Below are 27,004 nucleotides of genomic sequence, written 5' to 3'. Positions count from 1 at the left end.
CTCAGTGGTCTGCTTTCCACAGCCCTAAAGTCTCTTCCTGCCACCAGCTCGTCTGTCACATGCATTGATGCACTTCCTCTCCACACAGTCCAGAAGATTCCTAAAAAATTCAGCATTATTGTTTTTTTCCCGCCTCATCTCTCATTTTTCTTCATGATTAATACCGAGCCTTTCACTAAAACTAGTTTATGTTGTTATTTTTGAGTAAATATTGTCATCAGTTCTGTGTCAATAGAATTCTGGGTTTGATAGACTGAAGTAGATGGCTTTGTCACAGCGTCTTCTCCAAGTATAACTGAAAGTCCTTACGTAGAGGAAAACTTTTTTTGCATTAAAGAAATAGATAATTGCTTTACTAACAGTTTCAAAGGTTAGAAATAGATGTTTTGCTTAAAATTAGATATATGCCTGCCAGGAAAGAATCTCTGTTTTTATCCAGCCAAAGGAAGGGGCTTTCTGATGGTCACACCTGCTTGTACCACATGTCCTGTTACTTCTTCAGACATTTCTGAGAAGGAATTAAGTTGATTTTGTAGAACTTAGCAGCTGCTTCTGGAATCAGGGCCACAGAAAATGCAAACCTTTTCCCACAGGGAGTCTCTTTTCCTTGCAGGTATTCCATGACATTGCCTATAAAGCCAAGGACCGTCAGGACCTGATTGCAGGCATTGATGAATTTCTGGATGAAGTCATCGTGCTTCCCCCCGGGGAATGGGATCCAGCTATTAGGATAGAGCCCCCCAAGTCTCTCCCTTCTTCGGATAAGAGGTAATAGCAGGAGAGAGGCTCTGTGGCAAAGGACAGTGGGCATCAGGTGTGAAAAGGGGATAGGGAGAGCCAGCGTTTTGGTTATTCCAGGTGCATGGAGCAACCTGCACCTGTCTGTCCCTGCTTAGAAAGTCCTGGAGACATTTTCAGGTCTTCCTTAGTAGCTGGAGGGAGGGTGTTCCTGAAATTCTGCACCTTTAGAGGTGATGTTGTAGGCACGCAGTAACATACCCGGTAGTTACTGTGCTCTTCGGGGTTCTGCTTGGTCCTCATTTTCATGCTGTGTCCTTGCCTAGGAAAAACATGTACTCTGGTGGGGAGAACCTGCAGATGAACGGAGACACACCCCACGATGGGGGGCACGGCGGTGGTGGCCACGGCGACTGCGAGGAGCTGCAGCGGACGGGCAGGTCGGTGACACCCTCACAATGCTTCCCTTGCCAAACCCTTCCCACCCCAGTGGACTGGCTGTACAGGCTGAGCTGTGACCCAAAAATGTGTCCTGGGGGCTTTTAGTGCCTGGAGCAAGGCTGTCTGAAGGGTTCCACACATCCGGCTTCAGCAAATCGCAAAATGTCATAAATCCGATGCTCATTAAATGATCAAAAGCCATTAAAAAGGACAGAGGGCCCAGGTAAAGCCTGTGAAGGCAGGCGAACCGTAAGGGACATAAACATGGCAGATACAAGCCTCAGTTAATCCATTTGGATTGCTGAAGGGGTGCCTTAGCCAAAAGCAGAGATGTTCCCTTTTCTGGACATTGCTGTTGTAGTCGAATAGCACAGCTGAAGGCTTTTATGGGATAGGAACAGAGAAAGTAACAGAGCCCCAGGCCCTGCTCTCTGCTGTATTTCTCTGCTTTGTGCCACATAAAAGTCCACTGGAGTGGGAATGCAGCTCAGGTGACCACAAAACAGCAAGGTCAGAGTTTCAAGGTCAGTGCACAGGGCTTCATGGTGGCCTTGTGCTCTCCCTCCCACTCTGGATCTTCTTTTTCAGTTCTAGTTCTAGTTTAAATTCTAGGAGAAAAGTCTGAAAGTCTTCACACCATATTGGTGTGTACAAGGCAGTGGAGTGTCCTGATTCGGTGTCAGAAGGTGGCATCTGCCTGTCTGCCGCAGTGTCTGAGCAGACCAGGTGGTGAGCTGTGAGTGGGGGAACAAGAGGCTAAACAAACATTTTTGCATGCTGACAGTGTCAGAGCCATGTGGAGTTTATAAAGAGTTAAATACTGTCTTGTCTGTGAACATACAGAAAAGGATGTCTGCAAGTGAGTTCTTTTGTTTTCCAAGAGTATTTCCCTTGTATTTTTACTTCTAGTTCTTTTGCTGGTCCACAATGTGAACCATTTTTCCATGCAGCAGGTTGTTTGGCTCGCCCAGCCATGGTGTCTGCTGTGTGGAGAAATTCAGGCAGGGATTTAGACCAGAGTTAATCTATTTTATTACATCAACTAATATATTTGGGGGAAAAAAACCAACAGATGAGCTTCCTGAAATGCAAACTGTAGTGGTCTGTTTCAGCAGAAGCGTGGCTTGTAGTCCTGAAATTCGTCTCTTTCCAGCTGCATCACGTGTTTGAGATATCTTTCCTTACAACATTCTCTCTGAGATCCCTGGACTGCCGCAGATGTGATAAGACTGTTTGTAATGTGGTGATCGCACTCCTTTGAGATAATCATTGCTGGCAGTGTCTCTGATGACTTAGCGTGGTGACTTCCACTGTGAAACATCTTGTGTGAGTCTCCTCTCGCTTGTCCTTGCAGATTCTGTGGGGGCTTGATCAAAGACATCAAGAGGAAAGCACCGTTCTTCGCCAGCGACTTCTACGACGCTTTAAATATCCAGGCGCTCTCAGCCATCCTCTTCATCTACCTGGCCACTGTCACCAATGCCATCACTTTTGGGGGATTGCTTGGGGATGCTACAGAGAACATGCAGGTGAGCAAGAGCTTTCAGAACCAACGAATACAGCATTTGCCTTTTGCTGTCCAGTTGGAGCAGTGTTTGGGCACTGGCAAAGCTGGAATTGTTGGTACAATTATGGAGGTGTCCTGTGTTTTCAGTGCTTTCTCTGCTGCTGTGGCTGTCCTCTGACAAATTGTACAGCAGTTCCCTTAAATGATAATTAAAAGCAGACCCAGGAGACAGAGAAGGTCTTTGCTCCTTCTATGGAGAGAAGTTCCTCTGATCTGCTGTCAGCTTTACCATTTTAGTCCAATTAAGTTTGTTAAGTCTGAATCCTCTGCCTGACTCTTACAATACCTGGGCTTGGGCCTCTCTGGTGAAAAGAAAATCCTAAAATTAATAGGAAAATCAGTAAACTAGGAGATGTGATACAGGAGAGAAATGTCAGGTCTTTAGAAAGATGACTTTTGTACTAGTGGGAGGTCACATGCCAAGAACCAGACACATATCCACGGATAGGCTGCATCAATGGCTTAACTCAGGCTAAAGAGAAGGGATTCTGTATTAACAGTGCTGTAGGTGCTCTGCTCTAGTGGAACAATAGGAAAAGTAGGAGCTTGTATTTAGATCGATTCAGTTTGGCCACGTCAAATCTCCTAGCAATAATTAAGTTCATAATGACAATGACTGAGTTATTAATTTATGCAGGTTTAATTAAGTCAAGCATAGGAAATGAGGGCACGTATCTGGACCCATGCACTCCCGTGTGATGCATTACAGGCTAGTGTAAGATCCAGCAGCCTGTGCAGCGCCCAGCTCCCCTCTCTCCTGTACAAACAGTTTGCCTTTTCTGAGACGCGTGGAAGTCAGGAATGGAGGGGCCTCCAGGACCCACCAGTGGGCAACACTGGACTGTCATGGGGTAGCAGAGCAAAGCCTGTCTGCTCTGTGTGAGGTGCAGTCTTTAAATTAGAGGAAGAGAGGGAAGTGTTACTTGATTCCAAATTTAGTTCAAACTGAGAATCACTTTATTGTGGCCAAAAGTCTCATGAACGCTTACTATCAAGCAGCAAACCCCCCTCCCCCCCCCAAAATGCAGTATTTTGGGCCTACTACATCACAGTTCCTGTGTCTTGTTTGTTGTAAACAGTGATGTGGCTGCTGCTGGGGCAGGCACTGAGCATGGCCCATCCCTGCTCCCCATCCTGGGAGCTGCCCCGGCCAGCACTTCCTTCATAGCTTGCTCCTCAGTTTTATGTTTCTGAGAAAAGACACTATTCTTAGCTACAGACACGTGGAAGAATGCAGGGAAAAGAGATTCCAGATGCTCTGGCCATGAGGGCCCTCTCCATGAGTAACACAAGAGGAGTGGAGGGGATCAGCCATGTGAAGGCTGCTCCTTGCCTTGGGAGTATTGGGCTCATCCTTACAAGTCCCCCAAAGGCAGCCAGCCTTTTACTTTCCTCAGTGTAAACACTAACTCATGTCTTTCCAAGGAAGAGAGACACAAAACTGGATTTCAGTTCTTGCAGTACTCCTGATAAGTCAGGAAAGTTGCAGCCCTGTCCCTGCAGCATAGGTGGAAGGGAGGATCGGCATGTGCCATTAATTGCCAGCTGCTCAGCATGTGTGGTTGTCCCGAGTGCTCCGGATTGTGTGGGACCAGTCAACATCTTGGTGTGAGCTGCAGGGGAGGCAGAGGGTGCTCTCCCCATGGCCATGGGCACAGGGACTTGCAGCACGCGGTCACGACGGAACCGCTCACGTAGAGAGGGTTATCCCGCAGGAGTGACCCCTCTGCCGTGTCTCCGCAGGGCGTGTTGGAGAGCTTCCTGGGCACGGCTGTCACCGGCGCCATATTTTGCCTTTTGGCTGGTCAGCCCCTCACCATTTTGAGCAGCACAGGACCCGTCCTGGTCTTTGAGCGGCTCCTCTTCAATTTCAGCAAGTGAGTATGTGGCGGGAGAGGGCGGAGGGCAGGAATGTCCCACACGAAGGAAACGCCAGCCAGGGAATGAGCTGCCTGCTGGTGGGGAAGGAGGGGATTTAGTGCACAAAATGAAACGTCTTGTTCCTTGTCGAGATCCAGTGCAATCACATCAGGGATTTTCCCGCCACGCTATCCCAGGGTGCTGCCCAGTGTGTGGTTGCCTGTGTCCGTGGGGCCTCCTGGAAAAAAAACCTTGGCCACTTCAGTCCTTCGTGAGGAATTTCCTCTAGTTAGAGTGTGCTGCTTCTCCCAATCACTACTTCCCTGACTCCCATAGGAGCAAAGTAATGAATCCTGCTCTTCACTAACAAAATCCCATGGGTCTCAAGGTTGCCAAAAATTTGTCCTTAAATCAGTAATCCTTTGAAATAATCACTATTATTTATGAAAGCAAAAGTGTCTGTGGTAGAAAGCAGCCCCCCAGAATTCTGTCGTGGAGCTTTCCTGCATTTAAAAGCACTTGGGTTTTTTTCCCGTTTAACTGGTATAAAGAGGTTCTGCTCCCTCCATGTTCTTGACAGCTGACAGCCAGAGCTAAAGAGAGCCCATTTTGTTAGGTGTGCTCATTTACCATTCCTGCATGGGCAGTACCAAGAAAATACACTGGAATCCCTAAAGGAATCAGCAGTGTCATGGATCATTTTACTCGTGGGGCTGGTGATCCTTGGGCTGGCGTTTTGCAAGGAGAGTGTTTTAGGTTACAAAGAATACACCCCAAATCCCTTGTGGTCCATGTTCTCAGCATGGCAGGTTGTGCAGGACTTGTGTTCCTACATGTAGGGAGGGATGGAGGCTAGAAGATTAGATTGTCCCGGGGAGAGAAACTGGAAGCTGCCAAAGGGTGAGAGTTCTGCAGCAGAGCAAGAGAGGGGGGCACCTTTCTTTTCTTCCTTCATCTGGAATAAATGAATGGAGTCAGGAATGGACACGCTGCACCTGTTGGCGTCTGGCGGGCATGACAAAGCCCAGGTGCCACACACAGCAGGAAAACAGCAAGATGGAAAAGCACTTTGTACTGTACTGGAGGGAGAAGGTGGTTATTTTTAACCTGAGGAGGAGGAGGTGGTGGTTATAAAAGCCATTGTCCTAACAACCTGCCAGAGCAGAAAGGCAGGAGTTTTCAAAGGAGGCCTTTCTTACAAGGAAATTGGAACTAAGTACTGTGATTTTTCAGTAATGCATTTGTGGTTGTTCATATTCTCAACACGCTGTTCCCTGCTAGGAGCAAAATCAGAAAAATTTCCCATCTCCTGACTCATTTAAAGTGTGACTCTGTGTGTGTGCCTGAAGAGATCCCTAAAAGCGCCTTGTGGACCCAGCCGTGTGTCTGGTCTCAGGTGCTCCGTGGTGCTGGCACCAGGGACCAATCCTACAGGACATGGTGCTTTTCCACCTGCTCTGTCAGCTTCAGAAACTCTGCAGGAATTTGAGGGGTAAAAGCCAAAATAATACAGTTTAAAATTTCTGAAGTTCTTCAGTGATGTGGAGTCAGTGTACCTGGGTTCCTTCCAGCTGCCTTCAGATGGATGGGAGCTACTGCCCCCTCAGGCACTGACTCCGGATATTTCAGAGTTGTCACTGGGGTCTTGTATTTTTTTTTTCCCTTCTGTTTTTCTTAATCACTTTGTTTCTTACTTGGTCCTTGCCCTCTTCCAGGTCAGGGCTTCTGGCTTTTAGAGAGTTACAGCTGGCTAAGCCTGCAAGAGCCATTTCCACCACCTCTTGCTTCCTTCCCCAGAACAGGCAATGGCCTTCCTGGCAGGTCCTTATCTGCTTCAGTATTCCCTTTTGGCATTTTTTCACTCCTGAAAGCCCACCTTGAGACTCTGCGCCAGCACAGCACCTCAGCCTCAAGCAGCAAACAAGGGACCATCATTCCCTGGCTCCGTGGTTCTCCACACCCTGTCATTCCCAGCACCAGGGTTTGTCATAGAATCATAGAATATCCCAGGTTGGAAAGGACCCATAAGGATCAACAAGTCCAACTCTCTGCACCTGGCAGGACTACCTAAAACCTAAACCATATGGCTAAGAGCACTGTCCAGATGCTCCTTGAACTCTGTCAGGTTAGGTGCTGTGACTGCTTCCCTGGGGAGACTGTTCCAGTGCCTAGCCACCCTCTGGGAGATGATCTTTCCTTTATGCCGAATCTCAACTTCCCCTGACTCAGCTTCATTCCATGTATTATCTGCTTTGTACTTCCTGATCTTATCTAACCCAATGTTTTCCTTTCTTGCCACCCTTGTCTTGTTGCAGGGACAACGATTTTGACTATCTGGAGTTCCGCCTCTGGATCGGCCTCTGGTCAGCCTTCCAGTGTCTCATTCTCGTTGCCACTGACGCCAGCTTCCTGGTCAAGTATTTCACCCGCTTCACCGAAGAAGGATTTTCCTCCCTGATCAGCTTCATCTTCATTTATGATGCTTTCAAGAAGATGATCAAGCTGGCAGATCATTATCCCATCAACTCCCAGTTCAAGGTGGACTATATCACGCATTACTCTTGTGCCTGTAAACCACTAGATCCAGGTAAGGGAGTGTTCATTACCTCCCCAGTTTGTAGGTAGGAGGTGGCCTTTGCTCTCCTTTTCCTTTCTGCTGCAGCCCAGATAATAGGTAGATTATTCCTTCTTTATCAGTTGTCTTCAGATATCCTATCTTAGTCTCAGGAAGCTGAGAGGTAAATTTCACCCTACACCCCAACTGGAATGTCAGTATAGCCAGCCTTCTTGGGACTCCTCCAGAGAGCATCTCAACCAGCGGAGAAGCTGTTTCTGCCCCTGTGTCTCCTTGCATCCCTGTGGCTGTCAGTTCCAAATGGCATTCCTCCAAGAATTCCACGAAGGGGCAGAAGTGGTGGCCGGGTCAGTGCCACGCAGCTCAGGTCACTGCCATGGAGCTCAGGTCACCGCCACTTCAGGAGCTGGATTTATTCAAGGTGTTACCCAAATGTGGGTGGTTCCCACCTCCTGGTTGCATGGATGAGAGGGAAAGCACAAACAATTCCTTGCTAAGCAGCAGGAAAGTATATCCACAGGGCAGCCTATCTCTGGAGCGTGGGCTGCATGGCAGATAGAGCCAGTGTACCTATGGTTCTGGGAACAAAGGGTTATAAAACCCAAATCCCAACAGAGGGACACTGGCTGTACCATTAGGGAAGTGGGGACCACTCCTAGGATCCCACAAACAATGGGGAGTGAGTAAGAAACTTGATCTGTGCCCAAAGTAAACTGCAGGTTATCTCAGCACACCTGTCCAACAGGAAAAGCTGCTGGCTGCTCCTTGCAGGTGTTGGGAGCCGGTTCCCTGGGAGCTGGGTGCCTGCCTTCCCTGTTAAGCAGAGGATCTTGGCGAGCTGATCTGGTTCTGCCTCCACTGGAATGGCAGAGTGGTTTCCTTTTTGAAACTAGGATGATGGGAATGGTCAGTGCCAAATTGGAAGTCTCCACTTCCCATTGAAACACTCGTGGCTCTCCAGACATCCAAGTGAAAAAAGTTTATTTATGCAAAACCTCGGTAAGCTGTGAGGACAGGGGCCACAAGCCCATTTGCAGGAAGGATTGCATTTCTAAATGAAATTTCAAATCCGGGATTCCTAATGCTGCAGAAGCCACAGGGAATGCTGCCTCTTCTTTCAAAGAAATTATCCCCATCCTGTTGATGTCAATTGCTTGCTGTCTTTTTTCTTTCTTTGAATTCAAAACTGTGTTTATGCTGGACACTGAAATGCATTTTGCTTTTCTGGATATGTTTGGCATTGTGCTTGCATTTGAAATTAATCATTAGGAGTGTTCTGTGGGTATTTAATGTAATCCAGAAATCATTAGAAAAATATTGGAAAGCTATGAAATGTTACATTGTCTGTCTGGTTTTTTGTGGGGTTTTTTTCCACCACAAACTCAAAATATAATCCCAGTTGGTTTTGGGTTATGTTTCACTTAACCTTTTCTTTTTCCTTTTTGTGAGTGATTGATGATTGAGGCTTTTGAGTCTCTCTGAAACACTTGTGACTCACTTTACTGGAGCAAAGAGGTGGCATACAGCTTGACAGAGTCAAGAAATTATTTAATAATTGGAATTTGCTCTCCTTCCTAACTGTTTCCTGCATCATGCTCACCATATTCCCTTTTTTCTTTTCTCTTGCAGTTAATAGCTCATTACTTAACAGGACAATGGTGCTGTCAGACTTTGAACTGGTCTCTCCCTCTTCCGAGCTGGTGAGTTCCCCTTGGGAAGGCAGGGATCACGTGGACTGCAGTGTCTTGTGGTGCCACTCTGCTGGCAAGCTCTGGATAATGAGGAGAAAGAACAGGAGCTTGATGGATCACATTTGTGTGGGGGGGAAGGAAGTTAAGACACAGACTAACAACCCCTTTTAGTCAGACACCAGCAGGAAAATGGTCTCCCCCAAACCTTTCTATGAATCCATGCTTTTTAGCCTCTGCACCATGCCTCCCTGTTCCTCTCAGATGCTCTGTCACCAGTCCTGTCCCAACACGGGCAGAGTATACACAGCCTTATGGAAACATTCCCTCTTTTTCTGCAGGACAACACCACCATTGACTGGGCAGCTCTGACAGCCAAGGAGTGCTTGAAGTATGGGGGACAACTTGTGGGCAACAACTGTGACTATGTCCCTGACATCACCCTCATGTCTTTCATCCTCTTCTTTGGCACTTACACCTGCTCCATGGCCCTGAAGAAATTCAAGACCAGTCGCTACTTTCCCACCACTGTGAGTATCTCCTGTCACCTCATCAGTCTTGCCCAGGGCACAGGTGAGCCTTCCTTTGGATTAGCTGTCCTACACACAGGGAGGGATGCTCTGCAGGGAAGCCGGGTTGCACTGGTTGGGATAAAAGTGCAGCTGGTTGTTGGATCTGGTTAACAAAGGTATGCCTGGGATTGCTCCCAGTGCTTCTAGAGGGCACAGGTAAGGCAGCAGAAGAGCCAAGAGGAGCCATAACCTGTTTGGGTAATGGAGCAGGGATCCTAAAGGTGCTGAAGGTGACCCTTGCAAGCTTACAGGCACGTCTCAGGTGCATCTGCTTGTTTTGTCCCCAGTGAGGCTCCCAGGCCAGGCGTGCAAGCCAGCGCTTCCTGTGTGTGCCAAAGCCATTTCTCTCTGAGACCGCCCTGTTTCTGGCATTCTGACACACAGGGATTTATCCTGCATGGATGTTTACTGTTCCACTGTGTTACAGTTGAACCTGTCTTATTTTTAATAAAAAGGAAACACATTCCAGCCGGGCTGGAATGCAGCTCAATTTATCTGTAACCCTGTGAACCCAGAAACCTGGAAGGAACAACAGCTCTGGAAAGCTCACACAGTTCCAGGCTAGCACAGTGGCTCCTGTCTGGTTAAATTCTGGGGTCTGATCAGTGGCAGCTTTAAGTTGTTGTATTCCAATGACTTCAGGAGAGCTGCAGTCTTAGGGATTTAGCTGAGAAACCTGGTTTGTTTTCCTGTCTGCTTGGTTTGATTTATTACTTGAACAGCAAACAGCGTGACCTCTGCCAGTCATTCAGAGGATCTCATTTGTGGGAGCTTGTGTTGTTTTCGTGCTTCCATTTAGGCATTCAGAGAACAAAGTAAAGAGAAGTAAAGTACCAAGGCAGGGGTGGCAAATGACACTGGACATGACGGTGGGCATCTTTGTGGGAGAACTATCGATGAACTTGTCTTGCCAGGGAGTTTCTCTTGTAGACACTAAAGCGTGGGTGAAATGGTGTTTCGTGGTGCTAACTCCTGTGGTTATGATATCACCTTCTCTTTCAGGCCCGGAAGCTCATCAGTGACTTTGCCATTATTCTGTCCATTTTGATTTTCTGTGGAATAGATGCCCTGGTTGGTGTGGACACACCAAAACTAATTGTGCCAAGTGAATTCAAGGTATGTTGTTGTGAGCTTGTTTGCTGGCCTTTGAAAGAGGTTCCTTTTCCCTCACACCTGCCCTGTATGGAATGACTTGCCCTCAGAATGGGAATGTAGTCAGTGGTCTGGAAAGGGCCGGTTTACTCAGAGGGTTTAGGGTTAGGATGGTTTTTCTTAGCATCATTTTGGTTGGCTGATTTATCTCCTAAATTCTGCCTCCATACTTGGAGCCTTTGATTGGTGTTAATAGGAAGGATGAAATTGTGACAAATCTGAAGTGTCTCCCTGGAGCTCCATTGCTGGAAGCAAAGCTGGTTTTGGGACATCATCACTCCTGTACTGTGCCTCTAACACAAGCTTTCTTTTCCTTGCCCTTCAAAGCCAACCAGTCCTGAGAGGGGTTGGTTTATCCCACCCTTTGGAGGAAACCCGTGGTGGGTGTACCTGGCAGCAGCCATCCCTGCCCTGCTGGTGACCATCCTCATCTTCATGGACCAGCAGATCACTGCTGTCATCGTCAACAGGAAGGAGCACAAGCTTAAGGTGGGTGTGCCTTGTGCCTGAGCACATGCAGGGGCTTTCCCTCCTGCCACCTTCCTCCCTTGTGGACACAAGCCTATTCCCTGTCACTGGCTGCTGTTTCTAAGCAGGAAAAATGGCTTTGTGGCCAAAGCTGCATGGTGCTGTCAAATACAAGCAATAAGCTGGAGGGACTTGGGACATACCAAGGGCATAGCCCCAGTTGGATGTTATTTAAAGAAGAGCTGACACATAACAGCCTAAGATGTAGTCATGTTTTTAAAATAAACTTTCCAGACCAGAGCTATGCAGTTTTTCATGCCTGTAGGGGTTTTTTTTCTTTCCCCGCACGGTCAGTTCTATTGAAAAATATTAAATTCCTGTAAAAGAAGACTCTCCCTTCCTGCTAACAGGGCACATTTCAAGTGGTCTGACCTGTGGGAGTAATGACTCCCTCAAAACAGAGGTAATAGTGGTTCATTATTTAGATACCTGCTTCATCAGTTATCCAGAGAGCTACTGGAAATAGGAAGGGAGCTTCTGCTTGGAAAAGAGGAGGATGTTCCAATTCATGTGGTTGCTGTAAACTTTAGACAAGTAATGTGTAATTTAAGACCATCTGGAGCCCAACCTGGAGAGGAGACAGTTGAAGTACCAGGGAATGGGAAAGGTTTCTTGTATACAGTGATGACTGCTGGCTGATAGTATAAAAAACCCCCTTAGAACATCCCTGTTTGCCACCTGGATCTGGGCAGATAAATTCAACATCTGGGCCCTCGTGTTCCTCAGAGATGGCTGATCAGTTTTAGGTCTGTCTCCTGCAGCTAACTAAGCAGACATAGCATTTTCTTAAACACTCTTAAGAAAATATTCGCTGTTCTTCCCTCGTGAAGAAGAGGCCCCTCGTCTCTCTGCAGCTTATGAACCACTGAGTGTGGTTTTGCTTGTCAGCACTGGCTATACTTTTTTAGTAACAAAGTTATAAACGCTCCAGCAAAGTACTGTTTGATACAAAAAAAGTATTCCCTGCTTCCTTTGTTATGGTGTGAGCATGGTATTTTGTGGAACTGAGGGTTCACAAGCCCCATCCTGTTGTTCCACACCAAAAAACACTTCCATGTGCAAGATCTGCTGTAGGAAAAAGGCGTTTTTTTCTGCTCATCCCTTGCTAAAAGTGTTGGGAGGGTGTTGCTGGGTGCCCATCCCGGTGCCACCAGCCAGCCAAGGTAAGCAGCACATGTGTGAGGAAAACAGTGAAGACTATTCAAAAGAAGCTGGATTGCTCTCCCTCCTGGGTCATCCTAGGCCTAGATCATTTGTTTTTTTCCAATAAAATCAAATTGAATGGGATTAAAAAAAGGTTAATCTGTTTTAAAATAGCAAACCTTAGAGGTTTGTCTGCTGTTTTTCTGAAGATCCCTTTTCTTGGTGGCTCCTTTGTTTCTTCACTTCTTCTCTTGGCACTTGTGACCACTGGATTTCCTGTTAGATTTCATTAAAGGATTTTAAAAATGGAGGATCAGAGGTGTTTGAAAAGGAATCAAGAATGAGGGCAGCTTTCTCCTTTGGGTAGAGAATGAGGCTTTAGCTGTTCTTGTTGCACTCCTGAAGGAGCCTGGGGTTGAGTCCTGAGGGAGGTGCTTCCTTATGCTGTTCACAAGATCCGATGTATATCTGGTGTTTGGCTCTGCTGGCCTGGATGTTGCAGAAAGAAATGCTGCCTGTCTGGTGTGCCTCGGCCCTGCTCTGTAGGCATTTGGAATAATTAGGCTGAAGGTTGTTTGTCTCCCTCCACAGAAAGGTGCTGGATATCATCTGGATTTGTTCTGGGTGGCCATTCTGATGATTGTCTGCTCCTTTATGGGGCTGCCCTGGTATGTGGCTGCTACTGTCATCTCCATCGCTCACATCGACAGCTTGAAGATGGAGACAGAGACTTCAGCCCCTGGAGAACAGCCCAAGTTTTTGGGAGTGAGGTATGTCCAACCAGGAACACTGAATTACCTTGTTTGCCTGCAAACTCCTTTTGTACAAAGAATTTTGTGCTGCTTTCTCTCTATTTCCAAAGCAAATTCCTTGGGCAAGCCCCCATGTGACTCCTCCAAAGTTTATTTGGCCACATCAGATGCAGTGTTCCTGTGTTAAAGGAAATAAATTTCCTGCAGATTTCTCTAACCAGAGAAATTAAGCATTCTTCAGCAAATGTAGTGGTCAAACATACAAATCTGTCATACCTAGTGCAACCAGCTCTACTTAATGAAACGTTTTTTCCTGTGTTTGGTTGCCTTAATTAAGTGGTCTGAAGTGCCTCCGATGGGATTACTCCTGGAATTAGGCTGCTTGTTTAGGCAACTAAATAGAGATTTTATGGCCTGACTTTCAGTGTTCTGAAATACTACCGGCCGAGGTATTTTTGGATGTGGGAAGCCCTGTGGGTGCTGCTGAAGGCACATGTTCAGCACCTTGTGAAGGTCTGAATGATTTATCTGGCTGTTGGAGTGCTCTGGGCAGGGCTCACAACCTGTTACTGATCTCTGTGTGGAGAGCTGATGATTTATTGCCTCTCTGCATGCTCTGAGTACGGCTGTGCAGGGAGCTGGGAGTGCTGTTGGATGGTTTGTAATGTTTAACTTGTAAACACACTCCCCCTGCTCAGTTGCAGTGCTGTGTTGATCTCCAAACAGTGTAACAAAACGATCTGGGAGTTTAAAACAGAGGTCTGCCGGGCTTGGTCAGGATCCAGCCATCTGCCTGATGCTGTTGGCTGAAAAATGTGGCTGCAAAAATGGGTTTTGGGGATTTCAGCTGGCATTAAGCACTTGTGGTCCTGACTCAGTGATGTTGTTTCAGGGAGCAGAGAGTCACTGGAGTCATCGTTTTCATTCTGACTGGAGTGTCTGTCTTCATGGCTCCCATCCTGAAGGTAAAGACTGTTGACAGTTCTTTGAAAGCTTAAATCCAAAACTTTTGGAAGGAAAAACCAATATGGTTGTAGTGTGCTAGACCAGGGGTCACTATTCAGGGCTGGGGTTCTTGGGCACCGTGGGTTTTTTCATTTTAAGATTATTTTTCCATGTTTGCATAAAGTTAAGTTCCCTTTTCTTTTATGATTTCTTTTATACCTCTACTGGGCCTGTGTTTTATGGAAAACATATTATGGATAAAGCTCAGAGTATGGAAAACATGTTTCTGGAGGAAGCAGTGCAATTAAATGGCATTTCTTCATCTCCTGAACCGTTTTTTTCCTGTGAGGTTAGCCAAGGCTGTGGACAGATGTGCTGCTGATGGACCAATGGATCTAGGTAGGTTACTATTTTCGAAGACCAGAAATTTGTTGGCATGTAGCCACAGAGAAATGCATCCTTAGTGGATCATCAGATTGTAGAAGGAGACTGGAAAACCTGCTTATCCCTGTCTTGTGGAGGATGTTGCCTTCTCCGGGGATAGTGATGGACGTGGTGCCAAGCATGCACGTACTGTCCAGCAGGAGATGTCAGCTGCAGGAGCCCTTATCCATGGATCCATAGGCCGATGGCATGAGCAGAAGATGTCAGACCAGTGGCACCGTGCGCCGTAACTGCAGGACAGAACAGATGGGTGTCTGGAGGAGCATTTCTGGAGGCTGCAGATGAGTTTTTGGAAACCGCAGGGATTGTGAGGCACAGTGAGATATGAGCCTGAGGGTAGGAGACAGGTAGGGAGCAGCAATGCTGCCTGTGGAGAGAGTGGAGACAGTGGATTTCTGAGCCAGTGTGTTGCTGTTCTTCATTTCTAAGGTTGTTTAGCTTGAATTTTAGTGTCTTGGGTAACAGCTTCCACCTCCATACAAACAGGCATTTCTGTGCCTTTAATGTCTGATTGTGATAATCCTGCTTTTTACTTTATGTGACCTTTCCCTGCAAGATCCCTCTTCCTCTATTCCACTGGGGTCTCTCACTTCCCCTATTATTGCTTCAGTCATTAATTATTTGTCTGTGCTTCCCCTAAGACAATGTGTGAGGAAGATCCTTGCTGGAGAACGCCTGGGGATAAGTCAGCACGCTCCTGGCCCACGTGCCAGTGGGAAGGACCTGGCAGGATTTCAGGACCTTTAGCAAATTCCAGTGGCAGGGTCCTGCTGGAGAGAGCTGCACTGCTAAAGACATTGCAGAACATTTCAGTCTTCTCCTGCCAGCGGCGAATTGAACGCTGGCAATCCCAAATTCAATAAACCAGGCAATCCACAGAATAATCCCAGCTTTGTTTTCTGAGGGCTTTGAGGTGGTTGCGCTGGTTTCGGAAGTTGCTGGTGTTTCTGCTCAGCCCAGGCAGATCTCCACAGAAACATCCTTGGCCCTACTAGGAGGCTGATAGGCACTTTCCTATAAATACATTTTTAATCCTGTTGGCCTGCAGCAGCTTTGCTCGGAGCACCAAAGCCAATACCCCCATCGTTAGGGAAAACTTTGCCAAGAGAAAGTCTTCCGAAATGACAGCACTGGTTGCTGCTCTGCAGGATAATGTACTGAGGTTTCACCTCGGGATGATCCACAGGATTAATCGTCATGGAATGGTGAAATAATATTCAGACATTTGTCTTACTTTTAAAAAAACCCATGGAAATAAATAAAAGGGGAGAAGAAGAGAGCAGTGAAAACGAGCTAGAAAGCTCAACTCTTGCTTACTGGAGCTACTGTTATGTCTTGTTTCGTCCCTCAGATCCAGTGAGGGTTTTGAATCCTGTGGTCACCCACAGCTATGTGAACCACACGCTGGGTCCCCGTCCCTCGCACAATGGTGTTGGCAGACCCCACACTGCAGAAAAAGCATTTGCCTTCAAATGGGAAAGATCAGTGCGGCTCACTCGAAGGAAGGAATAAATCCCAGAGAAGGATGAGTTAGCAGTTAAGAAGCTTGCAGGAGGTGATGGGCAGTGAGACTCGGGAAGGAAGGAAAAATGCAGGCAGGGAGGCTTTGGATAGCATGTGGCCGGGTCACTTTGGTGCTCATGTGCCCCCAGGGAAATGCCTGCTGGAAATGATGAATAAGGTGATGGGGAATATGCTAAAACACTGGATAGCTGCCGTGTTACTTGCCTCTTCAGTGATCTCTGTGCAGAGGTAGGAAGGGGAGGGTTCCCAGCACAGAAGTGCTGGGAACAGTGGGCGCCGTGGCCTGGTTGTGGCTGCCATTCAGTGGCAGCCACCTGGCACTGCACGAGGGGCTATCCTTTGGAGCTCATCCCATCCTCCCTGGGCTCCAGGAAATCCTGCAAAGGCCATTATTCAGCTCCTGCCTGTGGTTTGTTCCAAGCATTCCTGTTCCTGTCCTGCCAGGCTGGCTGCCCACTTCTGTGTTGAGGGACAGAGGCTCATTCTGGGGAGCCTGTCTGGTGTTCCCCTGCACCTTCTTCACTCCCACGGGGAGATGTGCCCGATGTGGAGGAATGGGCAGCGCTTAGCACTTTGAGGGAGCAGAAAGCGATGTTTGAAAGGACGCATCCTGGAAACGAAGAAGGGAAGTCACAGTCCTGTATTTGGGAGTAGTTATGGATTAATGTGTGCAAGAGACGGAGCAGGCAGAGATTGGCTTGGCGTGACTGTTGTCGCTGAGGTGGGACTCCAAAGAACAGCCTTTCTGCATGGATTTGCATGGCTTACTGAGCTGGACTGGACCTGGAATCACAGGATTGTTTCAACTGGAAAAGCTCTCTAAGATCACCCAGTCCCACCAGCACTGCCAAAGTCACCACTAAACCATGTCCCCAAGTGCTACATTTACCCTGCTTTTAAATTCCTCCAGAGATGGTGACTCCAGCACTGCCCTGGAAAGCCTGTGCCAGGGTTTGATAACCCTTTCTATGAAGGTGTTTTTCCTAACATCCCACCTAAACCTCCCCTGGCGCAACTTGAGTCCGTTTCCTCTTGCTCTGTCACTTGTTATCTGGGAAAACTGGGTATACCACAAACTACAGGACCATGCTGCCATTTTTTCTTCTCTGCCTTCTGCTTCCACAAATCAGAGGTGAAAGGCAGTTTGAAGCTCACTGGAACACGTTTGCCCACCTGCTGCTCAACTTGCTGAGTGACTGGCATCATTCCCTCTGGTTCTTGACAAGATGTCCAAGTCCTGGTGAAGTGGGAGAGTGTGACTGCACAAATGTCCTTGTGTCTCTCAAAAACACAGCAGAAGGATTTATTGTTTATTTGCCTTTATTTTGCTTTATTATTTGTATCGCTTCATTCCTCTGTGTTGTCCACTCATGGGTGCAGTTTGAATTGATGACAGGCTGGGAATGTTGTCTCACCATGTGTTAGCGGTGCATGGCATACGGGGAGATTGTTCACCTGGTCTCTCATGCTCTTCCTCCCACAGTTCATTCCCATGCCTGTGCTCTATGGTGTCTTCCTCTACATGGGAGTTGCATCCCTCAACGGCGTGCAGGTGAGTCATCAACCAGCACAGGGCTTCTTCCACAACCCTCCAGCTTTCCCCTTCCCCTTCACTGCCTCCTCTTCCTTCCCAAGAAACCCATGGAGGGTGGCAGCTGTTGACAAACTTTGCCACAGCCTGGGTGTCCTGAGATGGGAGACCAAGTGAGAGTGACCAAGTGGGCACTTGTCAGTGCTGGGGGCTGCTTTGTGAAGGCCTGGGTCCATCTTTGGCAAACAGGATGGGGCTTGGAGCAACCTGGTCTAGTGCAAGGTGTCCCTACCCATGACAAGGGGGTGGAACAAGAGGATCCCCTTAGGAGCTCCTCCAACCCAAACCATTCCAGGATTCTACAGGCTTCTGCCCCAGCTCAGGCTCACTCCCAGGGTGGTTTGGGTCCTCTGCCACAGACTGAAGGCAAACAAGGAGGATGATTTATGGCAGCAGGGTCATTCCTCAATGCTAACGAGCAGGGACATTGTTCCCCAGGGAGGGGAAGCCAAGCCCCTCTCTTTGTCATTGAGGAAATCTTACATAAGGAGCCATTCTCATGCCCAGTGCCTGTAGCTGGCCCAAGGAGGCTGGACATGGTTTTGTTGTTTTCTGGCACCCTGTTAATTGTGACCTTTCTTTTTTGTGCTGGGTTGTGCCCTAAGGGGAAGGGACTGCCTGTTCTGTGAGCCCCAGAATTCCCTCGGGTGTTCTGTAAAACAGCTCCAGCTTCCATTCATTGGTGCGGGGTCCGTCTGGTCCAGGCAGTGGGCAGTGAGCCCGTGCTCCGACAGGGGACAACGAGGGGATTGTCCTGCTGGCCCCCGGGCTGGCTCTCCTGTAGGGGATTTCCCCTGCTCCCGACCCAGATGGTGGGGGGACTGGGATCAAGAGTGTTTTTTACTCAATGAGAAATCCCCATTTTGATTTAACTCCCAAGTCCATCCGGTCCAGCATAGGGCAAAGGGACACTGCTGGGAAAGCTGCCTGTCTTCCTTGCTCTTCGGTGAGGTGCTCTTCTGTTCACTGGCAGTGCAATGTCTGCCCTCGCCTCTGTTGACCTCTGCTCCCAATTTATTTGGGGAAAACAAAAGCATTGCTCCTGAAGGCTGAATGTCTTTCCTTGGCAGGAGCAGGGAACGGGAGGACAGTAAAAATACCCCAGAGTGTGATGCTGACCCTGGTTTGGGCATTCATCTTGTTTTCTCTTTTTTGTGCATCCTGGGTTTCATTTCACCATCCCTTTATTTTCCTTTCCAGTTCATGGATCGTCTGAAGCTGCTCTTGATGCCTCTAAAACACCAGCCTGACTTTATCTACCTGCGCCATGTCCCGCTGCGCCGGGTACACCTCTTCACCTTCCTCCAGGTGGTGTGCCTGGCCCTCCTCTGGATCCTCAAGTCCACTGTGGCCGCTATCATATTCCCTGTCATGGTAGGTGATGCTCTCCTTTGTTGCTGCCTGCTCCGAGCTTCCCCTCCCCAAGCTGAACCCCTTTGTTCCAAAGCGCGGGCACAACCAAATGGAACTCAAACTCTTTAGCAGTGTCTGATTGGCCGGTCACCCCGGGTCTGCCCCCAGTCCTCCCCTTTCCCCTTCTCCGAATAAAAGAGAGGACCAAGGCGGGGCCTGCCCTCTTTTGGCTTTGCAACTCTTTCTGCGACCATCTGTGTGCTTCTCTTTCTTTTGAAAGCTTCTAATTGCGGGAAATTAGGCAAGCTAAGAGCTGTAATTCTCCCTCTTTGCTTCTGCTGGTGGTATTAGATTTGCAGCTACCATTTTGCTGCTTTTAGAGCTACTGAAACGCTGGATTGCCCATGCTACCTCTCTAGGTGGCTTGAGGCTTTCTAAGGCATTAAACTACTAGCCTAGCCGGTAAAAAGCTGTAAGTATACCCCCACACTCCTTCACATCCCTCACTTTCACCACAGCCTACTCCTTCCTTGCTTGTACACTCCTGTAAGTGTGTAAATCCAGCCTCTCCCTGGTGAATCTCTGGCTCAGAGTTCCACTCATGGCACTCACGTAGGACTGCACAGGGTCAGTGTGGCCGTGGCTGCCTTTACATAAATCTTCAGGAGGAAAACGAGCCTAGAAAGTTAATTTTTTCCCAGGATGGTGTAGTTAGTGTTGACCATTTGTGGCTGCCAAGGTGAGGTTTGCCGTGGTTTCTCCTTGAGCTGCATGAACCAAGGAGAGGGACGTAGTTTTCCTGTTTTAGTCCACACTAACTACCAGATACAAAATGTCTCCCTGGCTTTTAAATAGCACAAATTGACAAAACCAAGAAGGAGGCTCAGTGCTAAGAGGGGTGCCAGAGGGAGGGAAAGGGAATGTCTCTTTTCCTTGAACTCAAGTAAAAAGACACTAATGTTGTTTACCATCAGTGGGTGATTATTCATATTATAACTAGAGCTCTAGACACAGGCACTCTCTGGCTTGGAGATGGGTCAGACTTCTGCAAAGACAAAGCTTTATGAAACTCCTGAATAAATCGTGGCCCCAGGTCACCTAATTTCAGGTTTATGGACAAGTAAAATATCAGTTGTGGGGGCAGGTAGGAGCTGCAGTGCTTATTCAAGGGAGAGAAGGAGGGAGGGCAGAACCCAGATACAGAACAAGATGGTGAAATGAGAAAAGATGATGCAAGTAAAAAAATCCTCCAAGTGTTCCTGCTGGGACACATGCTCCTGCAAAAGATGTTAAAAATTAGTAGTAATTCCCACTGATGTGGCATTCCATCGCAATTCCATGGCTGTGTTGCACTGATTTTGGAAGTTGAGTCTAAAATCTCTTTGCCCATATTAGAATCTGAGTGAAACCCAAGGCTGCCAAAGTTTGTTAGAATGGTGCAGACTCAGGGAAGGCACAGCCACAGCTTTGATGGAGCTGGATGTGATGGCAAAAGCTCAATCTTCTGCACTCATGAGCAAAAAAAGTACAGACTTCCAGTTTGTGAGGGTTTGGCCAAATCCCCCTTTATTTGGAGGAAAGGCATTTTCAACACAGTAATTCATAGTGGGATGATCACGGGTGTCTGCATGGCATCTTTCCACCCTGAGTAATTCCTCACGTCCGTAACTACGTCTTAAGTTACGCAAGTCAAAGCTTGAGATCTTTTCCCGGGAATTGTTTGTGCTGTGGATCATCATTGCCTGGGACAAAGTTTTCCTTGAAGGCAGCCTGTTGGGAATGGGTTACAGCTTCCAGCCTGTGGATGTACCCATTGGCAAAGCCTATGTGGGATCCCAGTGGCCTCTGCTGGGGGTGTCAGACCCAGTGTCCATGTAAACACCCATTTCAGACACATGCCTTCCTTTTTCCCAGTGCTTTCATTGCAGTCTTGCACAGAACAAGCTTTTCCTCCAGTTTCCTGCTGCCACAATCCCAGTAAACTTTATTCTGCAAACTGGGGGCATGGATTGGCACTTGTCTGATTTCTTAAGAGCTCAGCTGGGCAAGTGGTGAGAAGTAAGTCAAGGTTTTATTACTCAGGCTGTCCTGTGAACCTGCCTCCAAAAGTAAATGAAAGTGCTCGGGTTTTTTTATTTATTGTATAGTAATACAGGATTACTTAGTGATTATGATACTGTTTTGTGTCCACTGCTTCTGTTTTTTTCTGACATGAGGCACTCACAGCACAATCTTTCAAGCTGACAGAGATGCCCCAGGTGTTCACCACCTTCTTTGTATGTTCATTTACAGCCAGAATTCAAGAGTGTGGGCTTAGAAGCAGAACTGAGAGGAATGCAGTGTTCCAAATGAAAGGTAAAATGTGACTGGGAATGCCTCTCTGCCTTTGCAGATCTTGGCCCTGGTGGCAGTCAGAAAAGCCATGGACTACCTCTTTTCCCAGCATGACTTAAGCTTTCTTGACGACGTCATTCCAGAAAAGGACAAGAAGAAGAAAGAGGATGAGAAAAAGAAGAAAAAGAAGAAGGGCAGTATGGACAGTGACAATGATGATGTAAGGAGCTTCCTGCTCTTGTCATATTCCTCCTTCCTAGGTAGCTGTCGGGGTTAGCTTCCAGTAGCTAATCCCCAGCACGTTCCGTGCCCTGCCCAGTGCTGAGGCTGGACATTTTCCAGCTACCTGGGGAGCTGACAGCTCAGTCTTTTGCTGCTGCAGCAAATGGGCCCCAAAGAAAACTTATTTTCTACACTGCCTTCCCTTTTCCAGCCTGTGGTGGGTGGTTTGTGCATTGCCAGGAATGAAATCACACTTTCCAAGAGCACCAGGTACCTGCTGAGATGTCATGCCCCTTGCTAGAATGCCTCTCATCACCCTGCCTCCTCCAGCTTCCCTCCTGCGCCTTTCTCCCCTTCGTTGTCTCTTGCATTTTAGGAGGAGAATGCTTTTCACCAGCAGCTCTGGTCCTTCTGTTTGGTTTTTTTTTTAATATTTTTGTAATGGCTCTTTTGGAAAGCACAAAATAGATGTGATTTGTCATATTGCAGGAAAAACTGCTTTGTGTTGGTAAACCTCATCACCTAAGTGTTTCCCGAGCATCCGTGCCCTCTGCAGTACACTCTGGTCCTACCTCAGGGGGCAGCATGCCCTAAATAGTGAAAAGTGACCCGGCTAGACCAGATCCATGTGCCTTTGACTGTTCTCTTTCCTTCTCTATATATAAAAAGAAGAAATGTAGTCCTGGTGCTTTTAAATATTCTCCTTCTCAGGTCTAACTCAAATCCTTTAAATTTGCATTGAAGTGCTAAACCCACTCTGTGGTGAGTTCTAAGCATGGCGTCACTTCTGCTCATGTCCATGAAGAAGGGCCTTTCCTGGGGTGTAGGGAGAGGTAAGGTCGCCCGAAGCTGGAAAAGAATCCCATTTTAGCGCAGCAGGAGAAACAGCTCGGAGGATTGGCTTTTAGTGCAGACAGCAAGCAGCCCTGTCCCATCATTCCTCCAGTTCCCAGGGCGAGGGTTATCTTTAGCACCTTTGAGCAAACCGAAATGAGATTAAAAGAGGCCCTCCTGAGTAATTGGCAAAGGTTTGACTCCGTCCCCTCCTCTTGACTGGTGTGAATCCAGCAGCATCTTATCCCAAGCCATGGCTCCCCTCTCTCCAGTATCTTTTAAGATACTTCCTCTCTTCCCAGGCTTTTCCTGAATTCCAGGTACAGTAATTAACCTAATGGGTAAGAGATTTTATGCAAAATACTGGTTCTTAACTCTTGTTGGTTTTTTTTCAGCACTTGCTTTTACCAGCCTCCTGAACATGCAGCACTGGGCATTACTGGTTGGATTATATTCACACTTTCCCTTCCAGAAATATCCACCCCCCCGAGTTAATCCTGTGGGATTCGCGGGGCAATATATGGATCTGAGTTCAGCCAAGGGAACTGCTGGGTGTTGCTTGTGCTTTATTTGAGTTTCACTTGTCCCTGAGCCTCATAAAAATAGTCCCGAGGAAACATCTTGCTGTTGGAGTATGAAATAAGGCACTGGATATCAGTTATGTTAAAAAAACAAATTAAAAATAAGAATAATAATCCAAGGAGAGCCATTCTCTGGCCTCCTTAGTGTTTTCCTGCCCTGACTGAAAGGTCTCCCTCCGCCCTGGTGCTGTGGGTCTGGTTCTCTTCAGGAACAAAGATGTCCCAACACTTCTGGCAAATCCCGCTTTTCTTGCCTTGGCCAAGTTAGGCAGTATCAGCCTTTCCCTGGCTATGAGGAGTTCCCTTTATTTTTAAAAGAGCAAAACAATTCCAAGCACCTCCAGTTAAGCAGAAGCAGGTGGGTGACAGAAGGCACTGGGGTGTAAAATTCTGCTGGTACCCCAACTCTGGGGGACCCCGGCTTTTCCCTGTGCCTCATCCTGACCTGGTTGCTGTTTCTCTGGCTGGGCCAGGGTTACAGAATTCTTCCAAGGGCTCTGGAATTGATGAACCTGATGTGTAACTGAGATTGGGTTTCACTCTACTTGCATTAAAGAGAGAGCTGAGCCAGTCTGATATAAGGAACCTCTGCTGTGTCATATCTGGGCCCTGTAGAGCAATTGGGAACAACCCAAGGCTTTTACAAAAATCCCAGCAGGATAAAGGGTTTGGATGAGCTTTTCCAGCAGCCAGTGCCCTGCTCTGTCGGCCCACAAATGCATTTTCCATCTCTATTTCCTGCAGCTGACTCCAGGCAGAATGGGATCGTGTCTTGTAAGACGATGGGCTGGGAAGAGGGAAGATTTATTGCAAGTTACAATTCCACAAGATTATTCTTTCAGTCTGTTTTATTTTTGGAGTATGAGGGATGAAGGGAAGTGGGGTGCAGTGGGGGAACCAGTGGAATCCATCAGGCAACTAAGCTGGAGGATGCTTTTCTCTTTTTTCTTCTTTTCTTTTCCCCATTCTTACAGAACTATGTGAAGGATAATTTTAATGTGTGGGAGACGGTAAGAGAGAGAGCACTGGGAATATTCTAAGACCTTTTACACGTTTCTTTCACAGTCTGACTGCCCCTACTCAGAAAAAGTCCCAAGTATTAAAATACCAATGGACATCATGGAGCAGGAACCTTTCCTAAGTGATAGCAAACCTGCTGACAGTGAGTAGAACTAAGCTCTTGCATGCCTGCTTGACTCTGACTTGCACTACAAAAATATATCTATATTTAGAGTGATATTTTTTATTTTTTAATCTTTCCTTTTACTTGAGAAGTACTTTTCTCGTGTTCTTTTTTTTTTTCCTCTCCTTTTTAATTTCCAGGCCCCTGCTTTATGACAGATTTTGCTTTTGTGAGCTTTTTTTTTTTTTCTTGCTGGTTACAAAATCAGTGTTGTTCCTTCTGGTGCCTCCAGTTTAAGTGCTTTTCTCCAGCTCCTCACAGGCCTCCCGGCCACCCACTCTCTCTTCCTTTCCTCTCCCTCTCCCCCTTGGTGTTAACCTGCTGATGGTGGGATTTATTTTTTTCCTCTGAGCCTGGTGTTCTGGATTTGCAGCGCTGTCCTGTCACTGTTTGTTCCCTTAGGTGCCAAGCAGTTGCAAAAATCAGCATTTAACAGAGTAATTAATTATTTGTGTCATTAAGCTGCACAGGCAGAGATCAGTTGGCCATTAACATATTTCCCTTCTAGGGTGATTTGTGCTCTTCTTTTTGGTTTTAATTTCTCATGTTAATAGCTATAATTGATGAATTTAATCTTTATTTTCAGTCATTCCCATTTTACATTTTCCTCTTTTAAGTGAGGAATCACAGCTGACCTTGGTGATTTTGCCTTTGGGATGACTTTTTAACATACTAAGGGTGTCATATGCTTTTTTCTTCTGAGGGGGGAGGGGAGAAATACAAACTGAAGTAATAAATCAGTGCTGCTGCCAGGCTAGTGCTTCCTAGGAACAGGACCTAAACCCTGAGATCTTTAGATCCTTAATTTATCTGTAGGGCTGAAGAGCTGGGAGCCAGGTCCCCTTCCTTTTGGTAGCATACAGAGGCCTCAGGGAACGCTAAGCGTTACCCCGTGGGTTTTAGATACAGGAACAGTTAGAGATTGGGATTATAAAACAAAACCATTGGAAAGGAGACATTTTCTTGGCTGTTTGGATATCCTCAATGTTTTGCTGATGTCAGCACATCATCCAAAATCAGCCTCAGGCAGCCACACATCCTCCTCATTCTGTGTTTTCAGTACGTTCCTGATGTACTAAAACCAAATTGCATCCTAAATATTGTTACTCAGGATTTTAGGATCAGATGCCTTTTTTCCAACATCTTAAGGGTTAAAATAGTTCAGGAAAAGGTAATTCTGCCATCAACCCATTTGTGGGAATGCCCTTGGAGATGGAACAGGGTAAATCACCCATGAGCTGAGCTGTAGTTGGTTTGTGTATTTATACATTTTTATAATCCAGTATTTTATTTGCTGGTTTTTAATTAGAAACAATGCAAAATAAAAACTAAAATTTACCAGGCCACTGGAATGAAAAAAAATCAGCACCAGAGTGGGATTGTGCTTGAATATAACTCTGCTATCCAGAGTATATTCCTGATAGTACCACTAACATCAGCTCTCCTGCAGCAAGAGCAGGAATGGGACTGTTATTCCCAGAAAGCACACTTTCCCATAGGGTCAGGGGAGAGAAGCTAGTCCAGGCTACAAGCCACCCTGTTTCTCCCAAGGACTTTGGGTGCGACAGTGGGAGCGCGGGGTAACTGAGGGGTGTAGATCCAAGGTAAGTGTCAAGCCTGAAAGGTGGGGGAACTCCTGGGGAATGGGTCCTGTTTCCAAGACAGCACCCCAAGGGGTTTTACTTTGGAGGAGAGACAGGAATGGAGTGTTTCCTCACCAAGCTGTGGATCCATCTGGCAGCTAACAGGAAAAGAGCTTGGCCCATAGATGTGGCTTGGAGGCGCTGAGGCAGGGCTTGAGGCTCGGTCGGTCGGTGCTGCAGCAATGACAGCCGAGGTTTTCTTCCCCCAGGAGAAAAATCACCGACATTCCTTGAACGCCACACATCGTGCTGATACAATTCCCTTCCTTCAATCACACGCCATGCCAAGGTAAGCACCCGGAGAAGTGCGCTTTGGAATGAGTCAGAAAAATGCACCTCTGCTCCCTCTCAGAACACAGGAAGTTTCCTATAGGGAATTCTTAAAAAACACTTGCAGAACATTCCCTACACTGGGTTGCTGCTTCCCAAGGTGATTATGAACAAGTTGATTCCATAGTTATTCCAGCCCCTGGTAGTGCTTGGGATGGGGAGTGGAGAGCCTGTGAGAGACCTGAAGGCTCCAGTGGCCCTGGATAGACCCTGGATGCAGCACTGAGGACTGGTTTGGGAATCGGACCAGGAGAAAGATGTGGAGCTCCTGGGAGGAGTCCAGAGGGGCATTGCCAAGGGGAAATAATCCATTTTTCCATATCTGTGGTGGAAAATAGAGTAAATAATAATCTTAAATTGCAGCAAGTAATAATTGCTCAGAGTCCAGTCCTTGGGGCCAGCTTGGGCCTCCCGGCACCAGGAGTGGGATCTGGACCCAGGCAAGTTTATTCCTCTGAAACATCAAAGGTGTGTCTGTGCTTACAGGTCTTAGACAGGGGCTGAAATTCATCCCAGTGGCGATGCCCAGATTATTTCAATGGCAGTTGATGGGTATTGTCACAGCCTGGAGTGAAGCACCAGGATGCCCCATCCCTGGAAGTGTCCAAGGCCAGGTTGGACAGGGCTTGGAGCAGCCTGGTCTAGTGGAAGGTGTCCCTGTCCATGGCAGGGGGTGGAACTGGATGAGCTTTAAGGTCCCTTCCAAGCCAAACACTTTGGGATTCTGTGAGGCACAGGTGCAGGACACTTGGAGCTCCTGGGTCAGTTAAATGGGTGGTTTTGCCTGCTGCTGTGAGCAGTGTTCAGACCAGCTCATTCAGATTATCTGTGTGTGGGCCTTACCTTAAATCCAGCTGTGTATTCCCAAAGCCTGGCATTTGTCCTGCACTGACCTTGTCTGTCTTCTTCTTCGCAGCCCTCCACGAACTCCAGTAAAAGTTGTGCCTCAAATTAGAATAGAACTTGAGCCTGAAGACAATGGTTATTTCTGGAGGAGCAAGGGA

The 27,004-nt window shown here is 47.4% G+C and overlaps 1 protein-coding gene across 4 annotated transcripts in view; it reads left to right on the top strand.

Annotated features, from left to right (window-relative positions):
• SLC4A4 (solute carrier family 4 member 4) overlaps positions 1-27,004 on the top strand; it is a 146,610-nt gene extending 119,606 nt beyond the window's left edge. For all 4 annotated transcript variants that reach the window (XM_069012380.1, XM_069012378.1, XM_069012381.1 and 1 more), the window contains 17 exons: positions 614-768; positions 1,065-1,178; positions 2,534-2,708; positions 4,490-4,623; positions 6,922-7,193; positions 8,811-8,881; positions 9,211-9,399; positions 10,444-10,557; positions 10,921-11,082; positions 12,856-13,034; positions 13,909-13,981; positions 17,413-17,481; positions 18,721-18,894; positions 21,266-21,427; positions 23,910-24,006; positions 25,880-25,959; positions 26,917-27,004. In XM_069012380.1, the coding sequence (XP_068868481.1) occupies positions 614-768; positions 1,065-1,178; positions 2,534-2,708; positions 4,490-4,623; positions 6,922-7,193; positions 8,811-8,881; positions 9,211-9,399; positions 10,444-10,557; positions 10,921-11,082; positions 12,856-13,034; positions 13,909-13,981; positions 17,413-17,481; positions 18,721-18,894; positions 21,266-21,427; positions 23,910-24,006; positions 25,880-25,923 (2,184 nt within the window). In that variant the 3' untranslated portion in view covers positions 25,924-25,959; positions 26,917-27,004. The remainder of the gene's footprint in view (positions 1-613; positions 769-1,064; positions 1,179-2,533; positions 2,709-4,489; positions 4,624-6,921; positions 7,194-8,810; positions 8,882-9,210; positions 9,400-10,443; positions 10,558-10,920; positions 11,083-12,855; positions 13,035-13,908; positions 13,982-17,412; positions 17,482-18,720; positions 18,895-21,265; positions 21,428-23,909; positions 24,007-25,879; positions 25,960-26,916) is intronic.

Source organism: Aphelocoma coerulescens, chromosome 4, assembly GCF_041296385.1.
Source record: "Aphelocoma coerulescens isolate FSJ_1873_10779 chromosome 4, UR_Acoe_1.0, whole genome shotgun sequence".
NCBI classification, from domain to species: Eukaryota; Metazoa; Chordata; class Aves; order Passeriformes; family Corvidae; genus Aphelocoma; species Aphelocoma coerulescens.
This window is presented reverse-complemented; position numbering and strand designations above follow the sequence as displayed.